Source organism: Solea solea, chromosome 2 (assembly GCF_958295425.1).
Source record: "Solea solea chromosome 2, fSolSol10.1, whole genome shotgun sequence".
NCBI lineage: Eukaryota > Metazoa > Chordata > Actinopteri > Pleuronectiformes > Soleidae > Solea > Solea solea.
Genome location: NC_081135.1, coordinates 38,813,956 through 38,841,118, shown reverse-complemented (window position 1 = coordinate 38,841,118; position 27,163 = coordinate 38,813,956). Strand labels below are relative to the sequence as shown.

The following is a 27,163-nucleotide window of genomic DNA, read 5'->3' as shown; positions in this document are numbered from 1 at the left end:
CACACGCCTCTGCTCCTTTGTTATTGTTGCTGCTGTGTTATTAATGTGTGCGTTTGTCTGGGTGTTAACGCTCGTTTAAAGAGACAGTGACGGATTTTTGAGCTGATTTTCTCTGTGGGCTTTGGTGTGGGAGAGTGAGTGGTTTACAGACTTCAGTGAGATAAAGACGTGAATGTGTTCTTAAGACTGATGTAGATTTGATAGAGTTTTTTGTCCACTCTGCTGCTTCTTCACAAACACGCTCATTAAAGTAGAATCATTGAGTAAAAGATGCCTCAACGTCACAGTTTGGCTTTGGTCGCAGCAGCTGAATCTATGAATGACAGCTGGTTCCTCGGCATCTCCACACTTTATTTACCCGACAACAACAACACCTCTCTGTGTGTGTGTGTGTGTGTGTGTGTTCCTCTCTGATCAGCTGATCTCACAAACTCCCAACTTTCCAGGACCGAGGCCAACTGAGCTGTGCCCACACAGACGAGAGGCGACGCCCACTTCCTCCCAAGAATGTAACCACACACACGGTGACACACACACACACACGGTGACACACACACACACACGGTGACACACACACACACACACAAATAGACGTCACCTCTGTAACTCGTGTGGCAGCGCCGTCTATTTGCAGAGGTGGAGGGAGACGCTCTGCCGACAGGTGGACGTCAGTGTCTCCGCCTCCGTCTGCTGACCACCGGGGGTCAGAGGTCACTGGCTGTGGTCAGATATACACTGAGCAGCAGGTGCAGCAGAGAAACTACCATTAAAAGAAATGCTCGTCGTTCACACTGATATTATTGATATTATTGATATCAATAATATCAATAATATCAATAATATCAATACATGACTAATGAATTCTGTATGGAAGAGGATTAGTGCCATTAGTGCATTAGTGACTCTGCGTGTTCCACGGACTCTGCGTGTTCCTCACACTCTGCGTGTTCCACGGACTCTGTGTGTTCCACAGAGTCTGCGTGTTCCACACACTCTGCGTGTTCCTCACACTCTGCGTGTTCCACGGACTCTGTGTGTTCCACAGAGTCTGCGTGTTCCACACACTCTGCGTGTTCCACAGACTCTGCGTGTTCCTCACACTCTGTGTGTTCCACGAACTCTGTGTGTTCCTCACACTCTGTGTGTTCCACGGACTCTGTGTGTTCCACACACTCTGCGTGTTCCTCACACTCTGTGTGTTCCACGGACTCTGTGTGTTCCACAGAGTCTGCGTGTTCCACACACTCTGCGTGTTCCACAGACTCTGCGTGTTCCACACACTCTGCGTGTTCCTCACACTCTGCGTGTTCCTCACACTCTGTGTGTTCCACGGACTCTGCGTGTTCCACAGAGTCTGCTTGTTCCACACACTCTGCGTGTTCCTCACACTCTGTGTGTTCCACAGACTCTGCGTGTTCCACAGAGTCTGCGTGTTCCACACACTCTGCGTGTTCCACAGAGTCTGCGTGTTCCACACACTCTGCGTGTTCCACAGACTCTGCGTGTTCCACAGACTCTGCGTGTTCCACAGAGTCTGCGTGTTCCACACACTCTGCGTGTTCCACAGACTCTGCGTGTTCCACACACTCTGCGTGTTCCACAGAGTCTGCGTGTTCCACACACTCTGCGTGTTCCACAGAGTCTGCGTGTTCCACACACTCTGCGTGTTCCACAGACTCTGCGTGTTCCACACACTCTGCGTGTTCCACAGAGTCTGCGTGTTCCACACACTCTGCGTGTTCCACAGACTCTGCGTGTTCCACACACTCTGCGTGTTCCACAGAGTCTGCGTGTTCCACACACTCTGCGTGTTCCACACACTCTGCGTGTTCCACACACTCTGCGTGTTCCACACGCGGACTCTCCACGGCTGAAGTTTCCAGTCAAACACAGCTGTGCTCACATGGCGCTCACTCACACCCTCAGGGTTGTTTTTTCCTGCTGCAGAACGTTCCACTGCAGCCACTGAAGACATTGCACAAGACTTTTCTGGACAGACCCAGTGGCAGACGACTGCTCATGGTTCTCATGTCAGAAAACCCTCACAGTGAGATACGTCACCAAAAAGGTTCTAAAAACATGGTTCACTGAAGTTGGAGTTGCTGTTATTAGTTGAGTGTTTTGTTCAGTCCTGACACACAGACACTACTCACTTCAAATAACCTCAACTATCCCTTTAATGTGGTCCGTGCACTCTGCAGGTAATGGTGCGTAACAGCTGACTTGGCCCCTCCTTTGCTCCGCCCTCTGCTATCGCTACATGCCAGCGTGCTAATCTGATGGCGGGGAGGTGGAGCATGGAGACATGTGTCTGTGTTGTTGCTGTGTTGCAGTTGGCAGGCAGACGCTGCGGGAACTGTCCCACCTACGATCAGCGAGGCCTGGCACCAGGTTCTTGGTGTCTGTCGGGCTTGATCCTGCCCCAGGGCAAGACCACTGGCATGGATCTGACAGACCATGTTGACACAAGACATGATCCCCTGTGTGGCAGCAGGGGTCGGCTGTGGAGAGGTTCTGGCCTGTAAGTGTGGGAAAGAGAGGAGGGACGAAGGGAGGACAGAAGGGAGGACAGAAGGGAGGACAGAAGGGAGGACAGAGCGTCCCAAAAAATGACCAAACTACCAAATTACATTCTCAATTACAATTTGCAAGCTACACATTTTCTCCAAGTTATGTTTGGTTTTGACCTTTCACCAAAGAATGATGTAGTTCTCAAGTATTTGAGTGTAAATCCACGAGGTGTCCAACACACAGAAGACCAAAGACTTCTTTCATGTTATTATGATGTTGTTAGGACATTATGGTCTGGTTTTAAAGAGTGAGGCGCCATGATGTCACATTGGGTACCTTGCTCAGGGACACCCCAGCCCTTGACCTGACAGGGAGTTGAACCAGCAACCCTCTGGTTACAAGCCCATGGCCTGGTGGAGAGGGAATCTGGCTTGTAATCAGATGGTTGCCAGTTCCAATCCCACTTGGTCGAGGCTTGGGGTGCCTCTGAGCAAGGTTGGGTTAATTGGACACCACACAACAAATATGTAGACGGAAGCAGAGGACGTAAAGACAAACCTGGCAGACATGTGGACGTGAGTGTGAGTGTTGGCTGCTGGAGGACGCCTCAGTGTCTCTCTATGAATAGTGTGTGTGTGTGTGTGTGTGTGTGTCCACATCACAAAGAGACAGGAATACATGGAGCCAAATACCAGGTTCAGCTTTCCTCCATGTCCTCACACATCACTGCTGTCCAGATGTCTCCGGGGGAACATTAGTGTGTGTGTGTGTGTGTGTGTGTGCTCATAATTGTACATATATGTTTATGATCAGGCTAATTCATAGCTTTGATGTAGTAACAGCTGTGTGTTTATATATATATATATATATATATATATATATATATATATAATCTATGATAGAGTCAGAGAGTGACTCCTGATATAATCTGTGATAAATGTGATAAATCCATATTAACAATAATATCCTGGGATTATAATTATATAACAAGATAATAATAATAATAATAATAATAATAACATGATGTTTGTCTAAATGAAGAAAATAAAACGACCTTGAAAAACCACTTTTTCCTTTAGTGTTAAACACCAGGAATTATGCGAATGAGCCAAAACAGCAGGAAATTGTTTAAATGCTTTTTTTTTTTTACCTGCTGTTAGTTGTTGTTGTCTTAAGGCGAACTTTTGGCTAACTTCCTGCCTGTTGTTGCTGTTAGCGATGTTGTCCTTTGGCTAACTTCCTGCCTGTTGTTGCTGTTAGCGATGTTGTCCTTTGGCTAACTTCCTGCCTGTTGTTGCTATTAGCGATGTTTTCCTTTGGCTAACTTCCTGCCTGTTGTTGCTGTTAGCGATGTTGTCCTTTGGCTAACTTCCTGCCTGTTGCTGCTATTAGCAATGTTTTCCTTTGGCTAACTTCCTGCCTGTTGTTGCTGTTAGCGATGTTGTCCTTTGGCTAACTTCCTGCCTGTTGTTGCTGTTAGCAATGTTTTCCTTTGGCTAACTTCCTGCCTGTTGCTGCTGTTAGCGATGTTTTCCTTTGGCTAACTTCCTGCCTGTTGCTGCTGTTAGCAATGTTTTCCTTTGGCTAAGTTTTGGCTAACTTCCTGCTTGTATTTGGTTCACTTTCTGCTAGCCTTCAGCCTCGTGCCATTAGCACCAGAAGGTTCAGGGGTCGATCAGCAATAATAATATATCTCACTATATAAAATGATGTGGATTAAGATTATATGATTACAGATTTATTTTTAATGTGTTAACAGTTTGTAACGTTTCACCACATCATATTCAGTTACGTGAATGTGTGAACTCGAGCTCTGCTCGTCGTCGCGAAGTCCAGACTGCACGAGCAGCTTCAGCTGTCGTGAAGGTCGTTACCGCGGCGACTGCGACTCTGACTGATGATGATTGTCCGTCATCACTATCACACTGACTCATCTCTGACCTGACGGGCGCTGCTGCTGCTGCTGAAGCTGCTGCTGCTGCTGCTGCTGAAGCTGCTGATGCTGCTGAAGCTGCTGATGCTGCTGCTGCTGCTGAAGCTGCTGCTGCTGCTGCTGCTGCTTAAGCTGCTGCTGCTGCTGCTTCTGTCGCGACCTGAGATCAAATCTGCGTCTTAAAATAGATCAAAATGAAACCTTAGATCCGACTTAATGCTAATAGTTAAAGCTAACATAGAAACAACGCCCTAAATTTAATCTGGATGGTGTGAGAGCGATGAAACCTGGTCTCCACACACACACACACACACACACACACACACACACACACACGGTGGGAAGTGTGAACAGTGTGTGTGTGTGTGTGTGTGTGTGTGTGTGGGAGCTGACAGAGCAGTGAATTTACTGCTGTGGAAGTTCATGCAGCTCATGAGCAGGTGTTAGATGCTTCTCTAAAGACTCACTTAAGGGAAAACCGTGACACACACACACACACACACACAGAGGGTGTGGTATTTTTGTGGTACGACAAACAAGAAGAACATGTTAACACTGGGAGAAATGTGTAATCTCAAGCTGCTCTTAATATTATCATTGTTGTTTTGAATCCACTTAAAATCAGATTAAAGCTGACAAAGCTTTATTGTCAGTGACACAAAGTGACCACACGAGGCAGCAGAGGCCCAGCAGCTAAAATCACTGATTTTCTCTGTGGGCTTTGGTGTGGGAGAGTGAGTGCTTTACAAACTTGTCATCAGATATTCTTAATCTCACCCGGATGTGGGCGTGGCAGAGACTCACTGACTGAGTCACATGACCCTTTATTTCCAGACTGGTGATGGTGAGTCACAGTGGGTCAGAGGATGAAGGAGAAACTTCATCATGTTTTATTCTAGATTTGTTATTTTCTCTGGAGTTAGTAACTTCCTGTGTGTGTGTGCGTGTGTGTGTGCGTGTGTGTGTGTGTGCGTGTGTGTGCGTGTGTGTGTGTCATCATGACTCTGTGTCTGTTTCACATCTGTTTCTCTGCTTCTGTCGATTAATCTCTGTCTGTAACGCCCTCCATCATCATCATCATCGTCGTCTTCATCACGTCTTCACTGAGTTTGAGATTATTTGTGATGAGATTTATTTTTGTAGCTGTTCTTACTGTGAGACCGTGTATGGAAATGTATCGGATTATGTCGTAAAATAACTGTGATATATCAGATTATACAATACAGACAGTTTAATAATCCAGGATTATGAGCAACAGAATTTAAGCAGAATCTTCCTTTCCTCGTTCCTCCTCCTGCTTACACTTCTCCTCTCATCCTGCTGTTTTCCCTCTCTCTCTCTCTCCCTCCCTCCCTCTCTCTCGCCTTTCAGTCAGATTAAAACGAGGGTCACTTCTTCATCTCGGGGTCAAAAACAGGAGTCTGTCATTAGGGCGGAGTTTTTTAAACGAGAACCACGGTTTCCATGGAAACTGGAGCCTGAGGGCGGGAGAACTTTCACCTCTTCTTCTTCTTTTTTTTTCTTTTTTTCCCAGGGATTAACACATTCATCTGATTGCGATCTTCATTCACGCCTGAAACCAACCACAGATTAAACTGTCAGCGTCACTGTTACTGTCATTTAAAGGTAAATTATGCAGCTTTTTCCCCACGAAAAATAAAGTACAGATTAATCATCAAATAATCTAGAAAAGTATTTTGAACTAAAATCTGTTACCTGTAACGCAAAAAATCTTAATCTCAATCTGTTTTATTCTAATGTCAATCACTCGACTCAACACGTTTCATTTCTGTCACGTTAGATTCAGGATTATTTTTAATCTTTGTGAAATTTGTGGAGTTTGTGTTTTCTGTGGTTTAAATTCATGGATTTATTTAATCCCAGACAACTCTTTCTATTTCAAAACTGGTTAATCAGCACTTTAATTTGTATTTATTTTACTTTACTCTCCAGTAATCTAATCCATCTGTATTTTTTAATCTCATTTCTTAATTTAATAACCGAAAACTCTGTTGTTTCTCGTTCACAAACAGTTTCTTCTGATCAGAGGAATTATTAGATTATTGTTCATCATCTGTAAACCATGGAATTACGGGATTACACTCACAATCATGTTGACATGGTGAAGAATAATCCTCCTCTTCTTCTTCTTCTTCTTCCTCTCTCAATCTTGTGAGCAGCCTCTGACAAACCTGTGAATGAATGAATGAATGAATGAAAAATAATCTTAATTTCAGATTTTTTATTCACTGTGAGTTGCAACAACAACAACAGTGAAGTAAAGCCCTGGACCTTGTGGTGAGTGTGAGGGTGAATATGAATCCATGTTGAGTGAACACTTGAAAAAGTGTGTTGTCAGCACAGGTTTGAGTGACAGCAGTGATTTCACACGTCAACACTTTGTGTTTAAACTCTCAGCGTTTTCTGTTTCGTCTCCAGGGAAGAAAAAGAAGAAGAAAACGTCTCCGTGTTTAAGGACCTGAACTTAAAGACCTGAACTTTGAGACCTGAATTTAAAGACCTGAACTTAAAGACCTGAACTTAAAGACCTGAACTTTAAGACCTGAACTTAAAGACCTGAACTTAAAGACCTGAAAGGAGCCACAGGGTAAAAACTGCCTCATGACTCCACACGTCAAACACTTAACTGCCTTTATTCGACTTTATTTACAAAAAAGATAAAAATGAAGTAAAAACCTCCAACTTTACAAATAATATTAAAAAATAATACAAATGGTGGCAAAGTAAAGAAGTTTTCCTTACACTCATTATTTGGCAGGTCAGAGGCAGTGCTTGGATGTAGAGGACAGCTCATTATTTGGCAGGTCAGAGGCAGTGCTTGGATGTAGAGGACAGCTCATTATTTGGCAGGTCAGAGGCAGTGCTTGGATGTAGAAAACAGCTCATTATTTGGCAGGTTAGAGGCAGTGCTTGGATGTAGAAAACAGCTCATTATTTGGCAGGTTAGAGGCAGTGCTTGGATGTAGAGGACAGCTCATTATTTGGCAGGTTAGAGGCAGTGCTTGGATGTAGAGGACAGCTCATTATTTGGCAGGTTAGAGGCAGTGCTTGGATGTAGAGGACAGCTCATTATTTGGCAGGTTAGAGGCAGTGCTTGGATGTAGAGGACAGCTCATTATTTGGCAGGTCAGAGGCAGTGCTTGGATGTAGAGAACAGCTCATTATTTGGCAGGTTAGAGGCAGTGCTTGGATGTAGAGGACAGCTCATTATTTGGCAGGTCAGAGGCAGTGCTTGGATGTAGAGGACAGCTCATTATTTGGCAAGTCAGAGGCAGTGCTTGGATGTAGAGGACAGCTCATTATTTGGCAGGTTATTTGTGTTGTTGTTCATTTTCTCAGGCATTAAAGTAGAGCATTCTTTAGAACTTAAATATTTCTTGTTCATAAAGTTCATTCATCAGATAGTTAAGGACATGTTGAGATTTTGGAGTCGATTTCATTAAAACTGAGCAGATATTTGTGTTTTTCCCTCGTTTTCATATTATATTACATACATGTATATACAGTATATATATATATATATTATATAAAAATGTCCTTGTTTTTTGCTCTAACTGCTCTTTTGTAAACTGTTGACTGTTCATTGGTCAGATGCTGTGAGTGAGATTAAAAGCCTTTAATCACGTCTTGCTTCTGTTACAGCTGAGATCTTAATCTCAGAGAAACACAGAGAAACAAGACGCTGCTCGTCCTCGTCCTCGTCCTCGTCCTCGTCCTCGTCCTCTCTGAACTCTGAGAAATGAGAATCAACTGCAGGCTGAAACATTTATGTTGAAGACAATCTGTTCATAAAGTCTCCGACATCTTAACATCATGTTTCACGTCTTTATTTCACTGTGAGACACACTTTAACAACAGGAAACTCAAGTTTATAAACCACCCACTCACTCTCTCACACCAAAGCCCACAGAGAAAACCAGTGCTGCTCCTCTGCTGCCTCGTGTGGTCACTTTGTGGATTTTAACATGCCAAATGTATTTAATAAGACATTTGATTTGTGTGTGTGTGATGTTAAAATCACTGGTCTTCTCTGTGGGCTTTGGTGTGAGAGAGTGAGTGGTTTATAAACTTGAGTTTCCTGTTGTTAAAGTCTGTCTCACAGTGAGATAAAGACACATTTTCTCTTTAATACAGAAGGAGACGTTTACTTTGTTTGTTTAGAATTATCATGTACGAGAGACAGAGAGACAGACAGAGAGAGAGACAGAGAGAGAGGGAGACAGACAGAGAGAGAGACAGAGAGAGACAGAAAGGAAAGAATGAGAGTGGAGGAGAAGGAGGAAGTTAAAGGAGGGAAAGAGAGCAGAGAAATCTGCTAAACTAATCAGGAAAACATCTGTGGAACACACACACACACACACACACAGTGACACACAGTGACACACACACAAACAGCAACAACGACAAAAAAACACAACAAAACTAAAACAAAAAAGTTAAAAACTCACCGCTGTCCGTCACTGCCTGTCGCCATGACAACATCTGCAGCCAGATGTGTATGTGCAGCGTCAGCACGTGTGGCAGACTGTCATGTGACTCTGAGCTCAGCTGTTATATACACACACACACACACACACACAGACACACACACACGCACACACGCACGCCAATGAAAACAAACGTTTACACATAAAAATGATATTTATATGTTTGAGTGTTTATCATCAGTGTATTAATCACATTTAAATGAGATTAATCTGCATAACAAATCATTTGACTCTAAAAATGTCACATGTAGTGTTTACTAACATGTGGAAATGAATTTAAACACATTTCATTTGTGAAATTAGGATTAAAAATCCTCTTTTATCATTTCTATATTCAGTCCTTAGAGATTTTTGAGGATAGAATGAGGTCAAATGTTTGAGTGTAACGATGTTTCACCGTCGTCAGCGACAACCGAGACCACGCCCTCTGATGATGTCATCAGTCATGTGAGAGGGAAGTTTGAGTCATTATTGAACAGCTCAGACACACACACACACACACACACAGAGATCAGGTTGTTATCAGGTCACTTTGTCTAAACCTGAGTTACTGAACAACTAAAATGACTTTTCCACTGAAGCTTTAACTGAGTGGTAATGAGTGACAGACACACACACACACACGTTCGACATTCATGACTTGAGGGGACATTGCACTGACTTACATTCATTTCCTGGAGACTTACTCTAACCTTAACCACAGTTACTACTGGCCTAATCCTAATCCCAATCTCAACCCAACCGTAAAACATATCTTCACCTTAAAATGTAGTCATTTACGTTATGGGGACTTGATTTTTGTCCCCACAAGGAAGACAAGTCCCCATAATGTGACTGTGTAAACAGGTTAAGGTCCCCACAACATTAGTAATACCTGGACACACACACACACACACACACACACCTGGTCCCCTCAGTGTCCTCTCGTCATCTGGACGATCCTGAACTTCCTCCTCTGGAATTCTCCAGCCTCCAGATCTTTGAGATCCTGTCCCGAGGTTTGGATCCAGCAGATCTTTGAGATCCTGTCCCGAGGTTTGGATCCAGCAGATCTTTGAGATCCTGTCCCGAGGTTTGGATCCAGCAGATCTTTGAGATCCTGTCCCGAGGTTTGGATCCAGCAGATGTTTGAGATCCGGTCCCGAGGTTTGGATCCAGCAGATCTTTGAGATCCTGTCCCGAGGTTTGGATCCAGCAGATCTTTGAGATCCTGTCCCGAGGTTTGGATCCAGCAGATGTTTGAGATCCGGTCCCGAGGTTTGGATCCAGCAGATCTTTGAGATCCTGTCCCGAGGTTTGGATCCAGCAGATGTTTGAGATCCGGTCCCGAGGTTTGGATCCAGCAGATGTTTGAGATCCGGTCCCGAGGTTTGGATCCAGCAGATCTTTGAGATCCTGTCCCGAGGTTTGGATCCAGCAGATGTTTGAGATCCGGTCCCAAGGTTTGGATCCAGCAGATGTTTGAGATCCGGTCCCGAGGTTTGGATCCAGCAGAAAACACAAACTCTGGCTGGTTCAACTGTAAAGACAAGATGGCGGCCTCAAGGCTCATGTCACTCAGCTCTAACAGAGCCGTCTTGAGTGCAGTTGTTGACAGACGCACTCGTCCACACACGGTCGTCACGGCGATGAGAGACAGGCAGTTGTAAAGAGACAGATTACATGACTGTGTTTCAGCAGCTGATGATGTCAGTTCTTAGTCTGTCTGCACTGAAGAGACTCAAACCACTCACTCTCCCACACCAAAGTCCACAGAGAAAACCAGTGATTTTAACATCACACACACACACACACAGTTGTTGATCCACTGCTGCCTCCTTCACTAACTTCATACGTCTTATTTTGTAAATTTGGCTTTTGAAATCATTCACTCTGATTTAAATCAGTGACACAGAGTGACCACATGAGGCAGCAGAGGACCAGCAGCTCCTGTGTGTCTGCCAGCTAAAATCCCTGGTTTTCTCTCTGGGCTTTGGTGTGGGAGAGTGAGTGCTTTACAAACTTTTTAAGCACAACTTATGACAGTGTGAACACATTACAACATAACACATGTTGTGACATGAAGAGACATCAATCACAGTGACAGTCAGTGTCTCACTGTAAACCCCCAAATCAATACACTCACTGTGTGTGTGTGTGTGTGTGTCCAGACTGAAACGTGACATCATCACTTTGTGAGTTTTCCCCACAGAGTGAAGAAAAACTCAGTCAACATGAGTGACATCAGCACATGAACACACCACTGTCCACACACCTCATCATCTCTGTGATGTCATTACACAAGAAAACACACCAAAACAGAGCTGTGTGTGTCTGTGTGTCTGTGTGAACACACACAGTGTGTGTATGAACACACACTGTGTGTGACTCAGTTACAATTAGAAAACCAACAAAACAAGTCAACAAAATAAAGTGACTATGTAAGTAAGTGTAGTCATAAAGTACAGAAGTTAAGTAAAGTAAGTAAGTAAACAGACTAAATCAATTAAGTACATAAACTGTACGTTCCTAAACCAAGCAGACTAAGTAAAGTAAGTTTGTAAAGTAAAGAAGTAAATTAAGTAAGTTCCTAAATCAAGTACACTTAGTAAAGTAAGGAAGTAAATTAAGTAGACTTAGTAAAGTAAGTATGTAAGTCGTCTAAGTAAAGTGAGTAAGTCAGTAAAATAAGTAAGTAAAGTACGTAAGTGAGTGAGTGAATAAAGTACATAAACAGAGTAAAGTTAAGTAAACTTAATATGTAAAGTTACAGATTAGGTTTAAGTAATACAGTAAGTAAGATACATAAGGAAGTAAAGTAAGTGATTAAGTCAACTAAGTAATCAGTAATATACACTTTGATAAGTTAACAGTATAAGTTAACAGAAGTTAAATAAATGAGTTAAAAGTGGGTAAGTCGTTAAGTTAGTTGAGTGAAGTCAACTAAGAAAATATTTTGCTGAAATTTATTAAGAGTTTGTACATAAATTACAATCAAAATGTAACACTTAAATAACTAAGGATTAAATTCACAAACATGTGGTCTCCATGGAAACGAGTCACGTGACTGAGTCAGAGGGACAAGAACACCGATCGATGATTAAAACAAACACACAAACACACAAACACTAACCTGACAACCAGCAGCAGAAATCCTGTTGCTATGGAAACTGATGATGATTACGTGAGCTTTAAAGGGACATTTCATTCAAATCAAAAGCACATTATCATCATCATCATTATTATTATTAGAAGTTCCAGCAATTCTTCATTTGCTCAGTAATTATAAAATATTATTTACATCTGAACATTAACACACACCTTCTCTGAGAGGCTCCGCCCACAGTGACATGATTTTTATTGCATTTATTTTCCAACTCCGTTTAAAAATCTCAGCTCTTTTGTTTCTTTGCAGTTTCTAAGTTTAGATTTTAGTGTTAAATGAGCAAAAATGTCTTTGTTTACGTCGTTTGATTCACTTTGAATGAATTTAAGTTTGAATTGAAGTCATTTTCTCCAACTTTGAGTTAATATGAAGTGTGTGTGTGTGTGTGTTCTTGTATGTGCCACCTCTTTAGGACCAGTGATAAACTCTGACCCTGTGTGTGTGTGTGTGTGTGTGTGTCGATGTCTCTTCCTGTGCACGGACGACAAAACGAGCAGGAAGTCCAAAATAAGTCAAGACGTCTCAAGTTCACGACCTCGTGTCGTCCTCCCGAGCCAAAAACAGGACGGAGACGCGCGTGTGTGTGGTGTGTGTGTGTGTGTGTGTGTGTGTGTGCGTCACAGCGACAAACTCCAGGAAAACAGCAGACACTGATGAGGAGACGTTAAATAATCTGATGTATGAGTGGATTAAAGTTGCACTTCCTTCTCTGTGAGGTTGTTGTACGAGGCCCAAATGCAGCTGGAGTTTAACACCTTCACACAACACTCAGTTTACGTCGACAACGTCTTAACAACACACAACACTTTCTCTCTGGGCTTTGGTGTGGGAGAGTGAGTGGTTTACAAACTTCAGTTTCCTGTTGGAAAAGTCTGTCTCACAGTGAGACAAAGACGTGGACGTGTTCTGAAGACATCACAGACTGAAGGTGATGTAACGTGTGTGTGTGTGTGTGTGTGAGTCTCAGGCACTGGACAACATCGTCGATGTGAAGATCTGCTGCAGTATTTGGGGGATCTGCTTGGTATCCATGGCAACGAAGGATCTCCCTGCAGGAAGAGTCTTTTGGAGCCTTCAAAAACAAAGATAGAAAAAACATTAACATCATGTTAAAATCACTGATTGTCTCTCTGGGCTTTGGTGTGTGAGAGTGAGTCAGTGTGAGTGTGTGTGTGTGTTTCACTAACTTCAGTTTCACTGACTCACAAAGAGGAAAACTCACTGTTCCACAGATATGTTGGACTTAATGTGAGGAACATTTTAAAAGTAAAATCATCGACCACACGACAAAAAAACACCTGAACTAGGTCTTTAAACTTTGCCTCCATCTTGATTTCAGCTTCTTTTCCTGTCGCGACCTGATCTTCACATTTGCACCCGGACGACCCCTCACCTTTCTGCCTGATCCCCGAGCGATCCGATGAAGATGGCGAAGGCGTTGACCTGGGGGTCAGAGGTCAGGACCCGGGCGAAGCGCTCGGGTCTGATGCCGTAGCGCTCCAGGTTGGCGTCGCTGAGAACGACCACGAAGTGCTCGTCGGCCTCCTCGCGTGACAGCTCTCTGATGCTGGCGTCGGTGCCTTCCAGAGTGAAGTCGCCGCTCATGCAGAACTGAGCGTGTGCGTGCATCGTCTGTGGGCGGAGCCACGCAAGATTCAAGGTAAACTTTTATTTAACATTCTCAACATTCAAGTTTTTGTAAAAATTGTCTATGTTTTCAGATAACTGAACAAAATTGTATAAGATTTAAGATAAATTTGACAAGATTGAAGGTAAAATGTGTTACTGTAAATTTAAAAAGATTCAAGTTTACGTTTTTTGAGATTCAAGAAAGTTGCTGCCTAAATTACCCATAATACAACATGACTCCTTTTTTATCATAGACTTGTTGCTACATTGTTTGTTAGCTCAAAATACTCTGTTAGCATCGTTATTAGCTGGTATGGCTGACGGTGGCTAACAATTCCGACTTCTCAACTGGAACGTGGTGAACTCGTGGTGAGGCCGGTTACGTCCTCTGAGTCGCGATGTTTCGTGAATGAACCTTTACCTTGAGGACTTTCAGTCTCTCTTTGTCGTTCTTCGGGACTTTGTCGGCTCTGACGAGCTCGATGTCGTGGCCGTCGCCCGAGTGTCCCACGATGTCGTACTGCACACAGGAAACGTACGTGAGAACGCACACAAGCCCCTCCCCCCACCAGATCACCACTCTGACCTGATTATGATCATGTCGTATATGTAAAGTGAGTCTGAGCTGATGATGATGTCACTGATGATGATGATGATGTCACTGCTGTGTGAAGCTTTTATTTCATAAATGTTTTATTTTCTGTTTTCTTTCAGGGAATGAGTTCAAATCAATAAAGATTTAAAGAAATAAATATAAACATTTTATAAAATTCAAGGTTAAGTTTTACTGAATTCAATTTTTTTAGAGAATTCAAAATACAATTTTACAGAATTCAAAATAAAATTTTATATAATTCAAAATAAGATTTTACAGAATTCAAGATGAAAATTTTATAGAATTCAAAATAAGATTTTTAAAAATTCAAGATGAAAATTTATAGAATCAAAATAACATTTTATAGAATTTTATAGAACTCAAAATAAAATTTTACAGAATTCAAGATGAAAATTTGATAGAATTCAAAATAAGATTTTTAAAAATTCCAGATGAAAATTGTATAGAATTCAAAATAAAAATTTTAGGAATTCAAAATAAAACGTTCTAAGATTCAAAATGAAGTTTTATAGAATGAAATAGTAAAGATATGTTGATAAAATGTTATCAAGCATATTTTTAAGAAATAGGTTTTTAAACATTAAAGATACAAATGTTTTACAGTGTTTAAAAGAAAGTTCTCAACTTGTGTGTGTGTGTGTGATATATGATCAGTATCAGTTTGTTTTCAGGTTCCAGGGCGTCTGTCTCTCCTCCCCCCTCTCATCCTCCTCCCCCCTCTCATCCTCCTCCTCGTACCTTGAACTTGTGCTCGTAGTTGTCCAGAGCCTCCATGACCATGCACACGGCCTCCATGGAGCGCTCCAGACGACCGTCCACGCCGTTGAAGCGATACATGCTGCCCGACACGTCAGCGAGGACACGCAGGCGTTTGGGCTTCTGCTGAGGACTGCCCAGCTACACACACACACACACACACACACACACACACACACACACACACACACACACACACAGACAGATCACATCAAGGGACAGTTCAGGTCTTTTGGAGTGTGTGAAATACTGACACAGACTCACTGACAACCAGGAAAACCTTTTTTTTAGCCACTTAAAATAAGACTTACTGAGTAAAATTAAACACCTGCTGAAGTCTACGACATCTTCAGAACACGTTCACGTCTTTATCTCACTGTGAGACAGGGTGATGTTAAAATCACTGGTGTTCTCTCTGGACTTTGGTGTGGGAGAGTGAGTGGTTTACAGACTTCAGTAGTTTTAATGAGCCGAGTGTTTTGTTTAGTGGATTTTTCTTGTGTCTTCTTCACGTCTCAGGCTGGTTCTTCATGCGTGTGTGTGTGTGTGTGTGTCAGTGTCTTATAACAACAATTCACAAAAACACCCTGCACTATCCCTTTAAAACAACATTCTTCACAAGGTCAGGATTTTAAAAAACTGTCTGCAAACAATTTCAAAGGAGAGAGAAAACGTTCACCGAGCCAGACCAGAAATATGCAGTGTGTGTGTGTGTGTGTGTGTGTGTGTGTGAGAGAGCAGAAACACAGGGTGTAATAATAATCTCACACACACCACTGGAATGTATGTCTGACAGATAAAGGTCAAAATTATGTGTGTAAGATGGGGTGTGTGTGTGTGTTTGGAGGTGTGGTTTAAACACACACACACACACACACACACACACACACCTCAGGCTCCAGCTCTGCTCTGCGTTTATAAATGGCCTTCTCTCCTGTGAGTCCATCAATGATCTTAGCGTCGTCCAGTTCTCCCAGAGCCTGGTTCTTCAGCCACTGACGCTCCTTCCCTTTAGCCTGGAACACACACACACACACACACAGACAGAGACACACACACACACAGAGACACACACACGCACACATAAACCATTGTTCATTTAGATGTCCATTTTCAAACCTTTTCCACTTCAGTGATAAATGACATTAACATGAATGTAATCTCTGTTACTTTGTAAACATCACATTAAAAGACATGTCCATGTAATCAGTGGTTCCCAAAGACTGGGGCGGGACCCACAGATGGGTCGCGGGAGATTTCTTTGGGTCCTCAAACAAAGTTGTATTTAAATAACGTGAATAAAATGATGTTTGACTTGACGTGTTACACTGTTACAGATGTGGCTGTAAATGCCGTAAATCTTAAAAACTGCATTCTGATATGAAACAATTTGGGGAAAAAACTTTAAAAACTGACAAATGACAGATATTTGTTGTGAAAAAACTTTAAAAACATTCAAACTCAGGTGAAAACATAATGTGTGGCTCATGATTTCATTCTGTCGCAGGTAGAAAAATCCTGACGCTTCTGTTTCACTGACGACATAGATTTACACATGACTGACACATCGTCGCCCTCGACGACCAACACCATCAACACCCTTCACACACACACACACACACACACACACACAACACACAGAAACAGCAGCAGCAGAAACAGCAGCATAGGACAGCTCACTATTTGGCAGTCGGTTTCTTGGTATATAAAGAACAGCTCACTATTTGGCAGTCAGTTTCTTGGTCAATAGAAACCAGCTCACTACGTGGCAGTCAGTTTTTTGGTCGATAGAAACCAGCTCACTATTTGGCAGACAGTTTCTTGGTAGATAGAAACCAGCTCACTATTTGGCAGTCAGTTTTTTGGTAGATAGAGAAAGGCTCATTATTTGGTAGTCAATCTCTTGGTGGTTGTATAAAACAGCTCACTATTTGGCAGTTAGTTTGTTGCTGGATTTATAGAACAGCTCATTATTTGGCAGCGAGTCTGTTACTGGATTAAAAGAACAGCTCATTATTTGGCAGCCAGTGTGTTGGCAGATGTACAGAACAGCTTAAATATGAGCTCTGTGGTGATGATGTCAGTCGTCTGGGAACATGAATAAGTCATGTAAAAACAGGCTGGTGTGTATTTGTGTTTGTCAGTGTATTGTTGAGACGTGTGTGTGTGTGTGTGTGTGTGTGTGTGCGGCTCTTAAATCACTCCTCAGGTATGATCGAAATAACACGACTTCACAGGAATCACTGTTATAATCTCGGTCGTCTTCACAGAGGGAAAAATCCCCGAGGCCACGAAACAGCGACGACACAAACAATACGTTTACGTTCAAAGGCCGAGCTGGCACGACACTACACACCTGGACGTACAACACACACACACACACACACACACACACACCTGGACAGAAGAATAATAGAGCGTCGTAGACTCTGTAATCACGACCACACGATTCTCCCTGAGTCACACGCAAAAGAACAAACAAACACACACACATGCACGTATGTCTGTCTGCACGTACACACACACACACACACGTACACAAACACACACACACACACTTCCCCTACGACCCTCAAACAAAGGGAGGAAAGTCTAATGAAACAGATACAACGTCACATCCTGGATATTTCTCACCCACCACTCCCTTCACTCATTCATTCGGCCAATCAGAGGGCTCCTGCAGACGTTTGTTTACTGGACTGTGGTGTGTGTGTGTGTGTGTGTGTGTGTGTGTGTGCAGGAGAACGACAGTCAACCACCTCACAAATGACTTCAACGCACAAAAGTCGACACCAGTTTAAGACTACGATAGATTAAGAATGTCTGTGACACTTAATCTCACTGTGAGACAGAAGTTTGTAATCCACTCACTCTCCCACACCAAACCTCACAGAGAAAAGCAGTGATTTAAGCTGCAGGGACACAGGAGCTGCTGGTCCTCTGCTGCCTCGTGTGGTCACTTTGTGTCATTTACCGAAATCCAATCAAAGGATTTTAAAAGCCGAATTGACAAAATCAGACGTGTGAATTTAGTGATGGAGGCAGCTGCTGTGTGTGTGTGTGAGAGAGTGAGTGAGTGTGTGTGTGTGTGTGTGTGTGTGTGTGTGTGTGTGTGTGTGAGACGTTAACATGACTGGTTTTCTCTGTGGGCTTTGGTGTGGGAGAGTGAGTGAGTGCTTCTGTAGACATCGCAGTCTTAAACTGACGACACAGGTTTTTTGTTCAGTGGTTAAATTGTGGTCGTTCCCCGTGTTTGACCTCTGACCTGTAAACTGTCCAGGATGATTCTCAGAGACTGAACTTGTCTCCTGACAGCGGCGGAGAAACGCTCGTACGTGGAGGCGTCGTATTCACTCATGTTGATCTCCTTCAGTCTGCAGAGACACAGATGGACAGGGCGCAGAGACACAGATGGACAGACACACAGAGACACAGATGGACAGACAGACAGAGACACAGATGGACAGACACACAGAGACACAGATGGACAGACAGACACACACAGAGACACAGATGGACAGACAGAAAGCCACAGAGAGACACAGAGAGACAGAGACATTAGTTAATTTATTAATGAAGGCGTTTTAATTTGACTTTAAATCAGTTAAAGTGAAACTAAACCTGTTTATAGTTGAAAGTATTTAAATGATAGAAATCAGTGTATCTACTGTCCTGTTTGTGTGTGTATGTGTGTGTGTGTGTGTGTGTGTGTTCTCTTGAAAACACACCTGTGGTCTTAACGAGACAGGGGGGCTTCTTAGCCCCGCCCCCTCCCTCTCCCCCCTGTCTGACCCTAATGTATCAGTATAATCCCAGAGTGCAGGTACTGTGTGTGTGTGTGTGTGTGTGTGTGTGTGTGTGTGTTGGACAGAGGAGGATCTTTACCAGGTGTTTGAAACTTTTGGAGTCAATCAGACCGAAGAGACCACAAGAGACACACAACAGTGTGTGTGGGTGTGTGTGTGTGTGTGAGATTGCATGGCTGATGCCATCACAGTCTACACAATATGACCGTCTCGCCCTGATGTCATGCAACCAGTGTCTCTCACACTCACACACACACACACACACACACACGTACACACACACGCACACAGTTAAATGTCATCATGTTAAAGATTGAAGCTGAAACTCTCTCTCATGTCTCGTGTTAAATGTGTGTTTTTGGGGATTTTTGACAGAATTATTGGACGTAAAACAGGAAAACAAATATATACATATATGTGTATATATATATATATATATATATATATATATATATATATATATATATATATATATATATATATATCTGAAACAACAACAATATGAAACCAATGAAATGATTGCAATAATAGTGACTTTCTTAATGTCATATAAATGAATTATTAGATGAATTAAAGTCATTGTTTGGTTCATCAAACGTTGATCAAACGTGTAAATGATTGACTTTGAATGATTTCTTTGTTTTAAAAGCTCTGCTCACACTAACATTGGTGAGGTTAAAACATCGTGTTAGCTGCAGATAAAGACACTCATGTAACCACTGAGTGTGAACATTCTTCATCTCACAGGCACAACTCTGCCTGTTTGTGCTCGCGTGTGTGTGTCTGTGTGTGTCTGTGTGTGTGTGTCTCCAGGGTTTATAGAAGGATCATAGTTTGATTGATGTCTCACCTGAGGTAAAGTAAACAAAGGGTATGGAAAAAATACTCTTTCTGCGGTGTGTGCATGTGTGCGTGTGTGTGTGTGTGTGTGCGTGTGCGTGTGCGTGTGCGCGTGGTGATATCAGCGTGTAGCTACAGGACTGTCACTGAGCTCATCCGGATATCGATGGTCAGAGGGAAAAAGCTGTGAAAGAAGAAAGTTAACGAGGATTAAAGGATAGTTTGAGATAATCTGACGTGTGTTTGTGTGACGTCACTGACAGACGAGAGACGACATGGCTGCCATGAGTCTTGTGTGTTGTGAAAGAAAGAAGAGATAAAGACGGGGGGGGGGTCGTCCTCCTGGTGTGAAAGCACTCAGTGTGTGAGAGAGGGGAGGAGGGGGGAGTAAAGAGAGGGAGTGTGTTTGAAGCGAACATGAACAGAGACGTCCTTCATGGTCGAGCTGGCTGAAAGGACTGACCTCTGAACCTGACACACACACACACACACACACAGTGACTCCTCCCCCTGTGGTACCTCTGTTTGAAGGCCTTCTCAGCCATGTCTCGAGCAGCTCTCCGGACCTCCTCGGGGACCGCGTCCTTCTCCGCCTGGGACACCTGGTGGACCTTGTGTCCCGCGTCCAGACGATACGGTCCGCCCTTACCGCCGAGACCCGCCGTGTCTCTGCCGCCTGCGGAGGAACACCATCATCATCATCACCATCGTCATCATCATGAGAGTGGAGGTGACGACATGACAAACACGTGTTACCTGTGCCTCCCGCCCACTGGTTTCCTCCAACATGAGGCGCATTAGCGGCGTCAACCTTGCCATGTTTTGGGGCGGAGACATCGAGGCCGCTGTCCCTCTGGATTGTAATCTGTAAAGAGAGAGAGAGAGAGAGAGAGAGAGAGAGAGAGAGGGGTCATGACTCAAATGAATCAGTGTGGGACATTTAAGTGAGAAAAGACGTTACTTAAAAACTCATATAGAAACTTACTTACATCTATGTAAGCATAACAAAAGCCTGACTTAATAAAACTGACCCTATTTTAACATGAGACTGACTTTAACAACAGGAAACTGACGTTTGTAAACCACTCACTCTCCCACACCAAAGCCCACAGAGAAAACCAGTGATTTTAGCTGCGGGGACACAGGAGCTGCTGGTCCCCTGCTGCCTCGTGTGGTCACTTTGTGTCACTGAGATAAATCTGAACAGAGATTTTCAAAAGACGAATTGACAAAATAAGACATTAGAACGTAGTGATGGAGGCAGCAGAGGATCAACACCTCCTGTGTGTGTGTGTGTGTGTGTGTGTGTGACGTTAAAATCACTGGTTTCCTCTGTGGGCTTTGGTGTGGGAGAGTGAGACGCTGACAAAGTGAAGAAATCTTGAGTTTTCTGTTAAATAACTAAATAATAAATGTGTCTGTCAGTGAAACATATTCTTCATACACCGTACATGTTATTCAATCTCATACAAACACTCTTAACCAGAGAAAAAACACACTTGGCTCCTTTATTCAGTGCTTTTACGACTCTGTGGTAGATTAGAATATTTCCATTTCTTCACTCTGAGGTTTCAGCAGCATGTGTGTGTGTGTCTGTGTCTGTGTGTGTGTGTGTGTGTGTGCGTCTGTGTGTGTCTGTGTGTGAGAGACGCAATCAGAGCCAAAATCAGCACTGTGAGGAGAGAGAGGACAGAGACACACAGGACAGACAAGAGACAAGAGACGAGAGAGGAGGAGAAACTCTGAGGTTCAGCTGTAATCTTTAACATACAGCAAGACATTTAACTGTCTGTCTGTCTGTCTGTGTGTGTGTGTGTGTGTGTGTGTCTGTGTGCGTGTGCGTGTGTGTGTCTGAGCCGTTTGAACAGAGACTTATCAAAGCAGCACAGAGAGAGACGTCCTCGTCCTCTGATGTCCAACAACACACACAGTTGTACAACAGTCTTAGTAAGGACAGTAATGCATATCCTGGACCCTTACCTTAACCTTAACCTTAACCACAATTCAAATCTTAGTCCTAAACTTAAGCTTCTGGCTCATTAGGACCAGGTTTTCGTCTCCATGAGGACTCTACTGGTCCTGTGTTTATGACAGAAAATGCAGTTTATGTGCAGATTAAAAACAGAACATCAATTGTTCATTTTGTCTAATGTTTGCTGTAATCTGTCAGATTTGACACTAAAATATCATGTTTTTTTTAATCTCAAAATCCCTTAAAGCTGTAGTACGTACATTTTAAACACAAACAAAAGCTTTTCAAACGGAACACACACACACACACACACACACACACACACACGTATGAATCTGCCGTGTCAGCTCTTTATATTTAGAGCAGATTAGGAGGCTGGACCTGATAAAGGCCTGCTCAGATTATCAGAGATTATCGTCAGATCATAAAACACAGTGTCTCTGTTCCTGTGGATTCTCAGTGAAGATGTCGTCACTTTAAATCTGTGTTAAACATCTCTGTGTTTAAGTCGCACAGTTATTATTATCATTATTGTTATTATTATTATTTATTAAAATGATACACATGTATATTTAAAATAATCCCTGCAGGTGTCGTCCACAAGACTGAAAATTCACAAACTGACTCCTGGAGTAAATTAACGGTCAACTCATTTTATAGTTGATGAATGAGTTTGAGTGATTTTTTAAATCATTAAAACAAGTTTCTGTCATTTTCCAGCTTCTTAAATGTGAATATTTTCTCCACGTTACAAAGAAATCATTCAAACTGAATCATAAACCGGTTTAATCAACATATTCTGGAACATTAATGGAGAAAAGAATCCATTTATACGACAGCAGATAATCTGACAAACTGACGTCCTCCTGTCACTGTAACATGAGACACACACACACACACACACACACACACTCACACACACACACACACACACACACACACACACACACACACACACACTCACACTCACACACACACACTCACACACACACACACTCACACACACACAGACGAGTGTCTCAGAGCCTCAGTGAGAACCTGACGCTGGCGTCAGCACTGAAAGCTGCTGTGAGCCTAAAAACAGACACATTTAAAGTGTCACTCATCATGGTTTCACTGAGGAGGAGGAGGAGGAGGAGGAGGAGGAGGCGGAGCCACATTCAGCAGCTCTGCTGTCACCACACGCTGACTCTCGTCTATATACAGAGAGGTGACACGAACGCGGCACAGGAACAACAGAAGCCGACACCTGAGAGCTGGACTTCCTGTCTGACAGAACACACACACACACACACTGATGAGAGCATCATGCGTGGTGTTAGCGTGTAATCAGAGAGCGGTCATGTGTGTGAGGTGAGGTCCTGTAGGTGAGCCGGGGTGGAGACCCGTTACCTCACCGCGGAGCCATGTCACAGAGCTCTCTCTGGTTTCTAAATATGTATATATATACTGTATATATATACATATATATACGTATATATACATATATATGTATATATACGTATATATACATATATATACATATATGTATATATACGTATATATACATATATATGTATATATACATATATACATATATACATATATGTATATATGTATATATATATATATATATGTATATATACATATATACATATATGTATATATGTATATATGTATATACCTCTCTGTTCACAGGTTAAAATAAATCAGAAGAAAATGTTTAATAATCTACAGTAGACATTCAGGATTACTGGATTATTTGCTTGAAAAAGAGACAAAACAAACAAATGTCTCAATCCAGAGACACTTTGGCTCCTCCCACCACAGCTCCACAACAAAAGAGACTCATGTAAATGTGAATGTCCTCCCACACACACACAGGAGACATCACTCATCTGTCCACATATAAAACATGTGCTCCTGGCGCTGAGCAGGTGTGTGCAGGTAACCTGTGTGTGACATCATCACATTCACAACACTTCACTGTCAATAACACACACACACACAGCTACTCTTCTCAGGACTATTCATGAACAGTCTAAACTGCTTCATAAACAGTTCTTCTGCTTCATTAGGACCAGGTTTTGGTGACAAGGTCAGAGTTAATGACAGAAAAAGAAGTCCTAAAGAGGTAACACATACAAGAACACAAACACACACACACACACTGGGATTTACACAGTGGAACAAATGAAGACACATTCAAACATGATTGAAATCACTGGCACTCGTTTTTCTGTTGATGCACATGTTCAAACATTCAGGTACAGACATGTGGGTACACACACACACACACACACACACACATGCACACACACGTGCAAGCACGCACGCACATGCACACACACACACACACACACACAAACAGGGCTGCCACTATTCCTAAATCACTGTGTCTGCAGGCGTCTAAAGGGGGGAATCAGAAATTTATGAGGCTGTTAATCCAACACGATGTGGGCCTCAGAGAGAGAGAGAGAGAGAGAGACAGAGAGACACAGAGAGAGAGAGGTGAAGGAAAGAAAAAGAGAGGGACAATAATGAGTTGATAGACATGGGTGAGGGAGGGAGGAGGAGAGACATTGATTCCCACAGTCATAAAAATGAAGTTGTCTCAACTGCACAGTGTGTCTGTCTGCCTGTCTGTCTGTCTGTGTGTCTTCATAACTACCTTAAAAAGTGATGCTTCAGCATGTGTGAAGTATTTGTACTAGACACTAACACAGAGTTGTTACCACTCACTCTCTCACACCAAAGCCCAGAGAGAAAACCCCTGATTTTAGCTGGCGGTGAAAACACAGGAGCTGCTGGTCCTCTGCTGCCTCGTGTGGTCACTCTGTGTCACTGATTTACATCCAAATAAAGGGTTTCAAAAGCCGAAGTGACAAAATCAGATCATTGAACTGAGTGATGGAGGCAGCAGTGGATCCACAGCTCCTGTGTGTGTGTGTGTGTGTGTGTGTGTGATGGGGTTTGGTGCAGGGGGAGGAGGGGAAACTTCAGTCCGTCTCACAGTGAGATGAAGACGAGCACATCGCACATTTAATCTGAGACTTTAGTTTGTGAGATGACTCTCTTACAACCACACTACAACCTTTAAAGAACCTGAGAGTCTAAACAGAGAGTGAAGCTTGTCTGTGACTTCACAAACGTTTGCAGCATGAAAACATCAAAGACTGCATGTATGTAATGTATGACATGGAAACGTGTCGCCTGACACGCACACGTGTTGTGTAAACAGAGCTGCGAGCGGACGCACACACACACACACACACACACACACGCAGGTATGTTTCACTACAGATGAGCTACTGTTGAGCCAAACACAGAGCACACTGTGTGTGTGTGTGTGACCTTCAAATAAAGCTGCACTGACATCATTCTCACTATTAAAGCTCGTAACATCATCACGGGAACTTTAGTTTCATACTGCATATTGGAAACTTTCCTTGGGAATTATAGGAATGAACTCACTTTTAAATGTTCTTGAAAATACTGTATATAAGACATCAAATGTATATTGGAGAGAGACAGACCACTTTTATGTCTTTATCTCACTGTTAGACAGACTTTTGCAACAGGAAACTGTAGTTTCACTCTGTCACACACCAAACCTCATAGAGAAAACCAGCCATTTAACATCTCACACACACACAGGAGCTGTTGATCCACTGCTGCCTCCATCACTAACTGCAAATGTCTTATTTTGTAAAGTTCTTTGTTCAGATTAACCTCAGTGACACAAAGTGACCACAGGAGGCAGCAGAGGAGCAGCAGCTCCTGTGTCTCTGTGAGCTTAAATCAGTGATTCTGTCTCTGAGAGAGAATCAATCATTCCGGTGGAGGACGAGGACATTTAGATAAAAGACGTGATTTACAGGAATCTCTTTTGTTGTGGAGCTGTGGTGGGAGGAGCCAAAGTGTCTCTGGATTGAGACGTTTGTTTGGTTTGTCTCTATTTCAAGCAAATAATCCAATAATCCCGAGTGTCTACTGTCGATTTTTAAACTTCTTCCTTCAACAATCTTTACTGTGAAGTGTTGAGTCTCCTCTCGCTCACAGATGAACAGATTAGAACTCTGCTTCCGACATTTACCAGATTATTTTTTACAAAGAATTCATCTGTGTGTGTGTGTGTGTGTGTGTGTGTGTGGGCGCACGTTAACAATGGTGTCTCAGTGTGTTGGCCGGAATGTTCTGACCCATAGTGAGGGGGTCAGAGGTCACGCATCACCAGCACAAAGCTCGTCCACTCATAAACGCCCGGATATGGTAACAAAAACAAACAGGAATGTGTCAGGAGTGAATGTATTCAGCCTGACTGAGGCATGATGGGACATTAGTGTTCGTACCGCAGCCCACCGCTGCCCCTCAGTGGTGGGTGAGCGGTACTGCGGCGTCACACACTCGCCTGCACAGGTCTGCCGTCCTCTGACCCGATCATGTTCCTCCACTCCATCAGAGAGCGCTGCAGCGTGTCCAGACCCGTCTCCCACAGACGCACGCACCCGCCCACGTCCACCGTGACCACGCCCCCGGAGCCCAGCGGCGCCATGACCACGTCCGTCTCGGACAGTCTGGACAGCCAGCTGGTGTACGGCGACACGGTCGTCGACCTGACGGTCACACAAAGACGAGCAGGAGGATTAGAAAACACACGTTTTCTAGTCAGAAAATGCTGTTTCACACTGAGATTAAGCATCACAAATATTCTGAATATGACATAAGTATAATTTGGTGGGTGTTTTTTTTAATCCTGTTTCCACTGAGTTTTTTAAGATAAACAGAAATCCAACAACAACAGAAACATAAAAGTTTCAGTTCCAAACCTCATAAAGTAAAAAAGATAAATGCAGTGCTGTGTGTGTCCAGTAGGTGGTGTGAGAGGACAGACAGTGAGACACAGGTGTGTGTGTGTGTGTGTGTTGACCTGGGGACAGGGATGTACTTGACTTTTTTAGAGGTCAGATCTGTGACCTCCAGGTACGCCGCCACCATGGGGGGCGTGGCCTCTGTGTGACAAACAAACAACGACAGTGTCACTGTGAATTCATGTCAAACTTGTTCATATGTATTTTATGGTGATGATGATGATGATGATGGTGAAGGTGAACTCTGACCTTTGGGGTAGATCTCCCTCAGCGGCACCTTGGTGGGCGGCAGCGCTCGGACGACCTGATTGGCCGAGAGCAGACTGACACAGTTGTGTTGTTTGGGCGTGGACGAGCGGACTCCGCCCCTGAGGAACATGTGAGCGCCGGCGTCGCTGCTCTTCATCGCGGCGAGGTCGTCAGGTCTCTTAAAGGTGTACACCTCGTTAGGAGACTGCGGTCAGAAAGTGTCACACGTTCTCCCGTCATGTTCATAGTTATAAATATAATTATAATTATATAATTATATTGTTGAAATACTGTTGATATTCTGGTGTATTTTCTTTTTATTTGATCAGACTTTTTTACATGCTGCCC

General features: G+C 43.1%; 1 protein-coding gene and 1 long non-coding RNA gene across 2 annotated transcripts in view; both read right to left on the bottom strand.

The window, feature by feature from the left end:
• Positions 1–5,730: 5,730 nt before the first annotated feature.
• On the bottom strand, positions 5,731–7,304 carry LOC131455520 (uncharacterized). Its single transcript, XR_009239809.1, has 3 exons — positions 7,208–7,304; positions 6,552–6,636; positions 5,731–6,017 (listed from the first exon to the last, which is right to left on the bottom strand). It is a non-coding gene; the product is annotated as an uncharacterized LOC131455520 (long non-coding RNA).
• A 4,540-nt stretch (positions 7,305–11,844) lies between these two features.
• vwa8 (von Willebrand factor A domain containing 8) overlaps positions 11,845–27,163 on the bottom strand; it is a 46,720-nt gene continuing 31,401 nt past the window's right edge. Inside the window, exons 35-45 of the mRNA XM_058622497.1 lie at positions 26,816–27,020; positions 26,626–26,707; positions 26,107–26,311; positions 20,501–20,609; positions 20,264–20,420; positions 18,364–18,472; positions 15,989–16,114; positions 15,081–15,239; positions 14,148–14,246; positions 13,491–13,729; positions 11,845–13,169 (exon numbers count right to left, since the gene is read on the bottom strand). Coding sequence (XP_058478480.1) covers positions 13,061–13,169; positions 13,491–13,729; positions 14,148–14,246; positions 15,081–15,239; positions 15,989–16,114; positions 18,364–18,472; positions 20,264–20,420; positions 20,501–20,609; positions 26,107–26,311; positions 26,626–26,707; positions 26,816–27,020 — 1,599 coding nt within the window. The 3' untranslated portion in view covers positions 11,845–13,060. The remainder of the gene's footprint in view (positions 13,170–13,490; positions 13,730–14,147; positions 14,247–15,080; positions 15,240–15,988; positions 16,115–18,363; positions 18,473–20,263; positions 20,421–20,500; positions 20,610–26,106; positions 26,312–26,625; positions 26,708–26,815; positions 27,021–27,163) is intronic.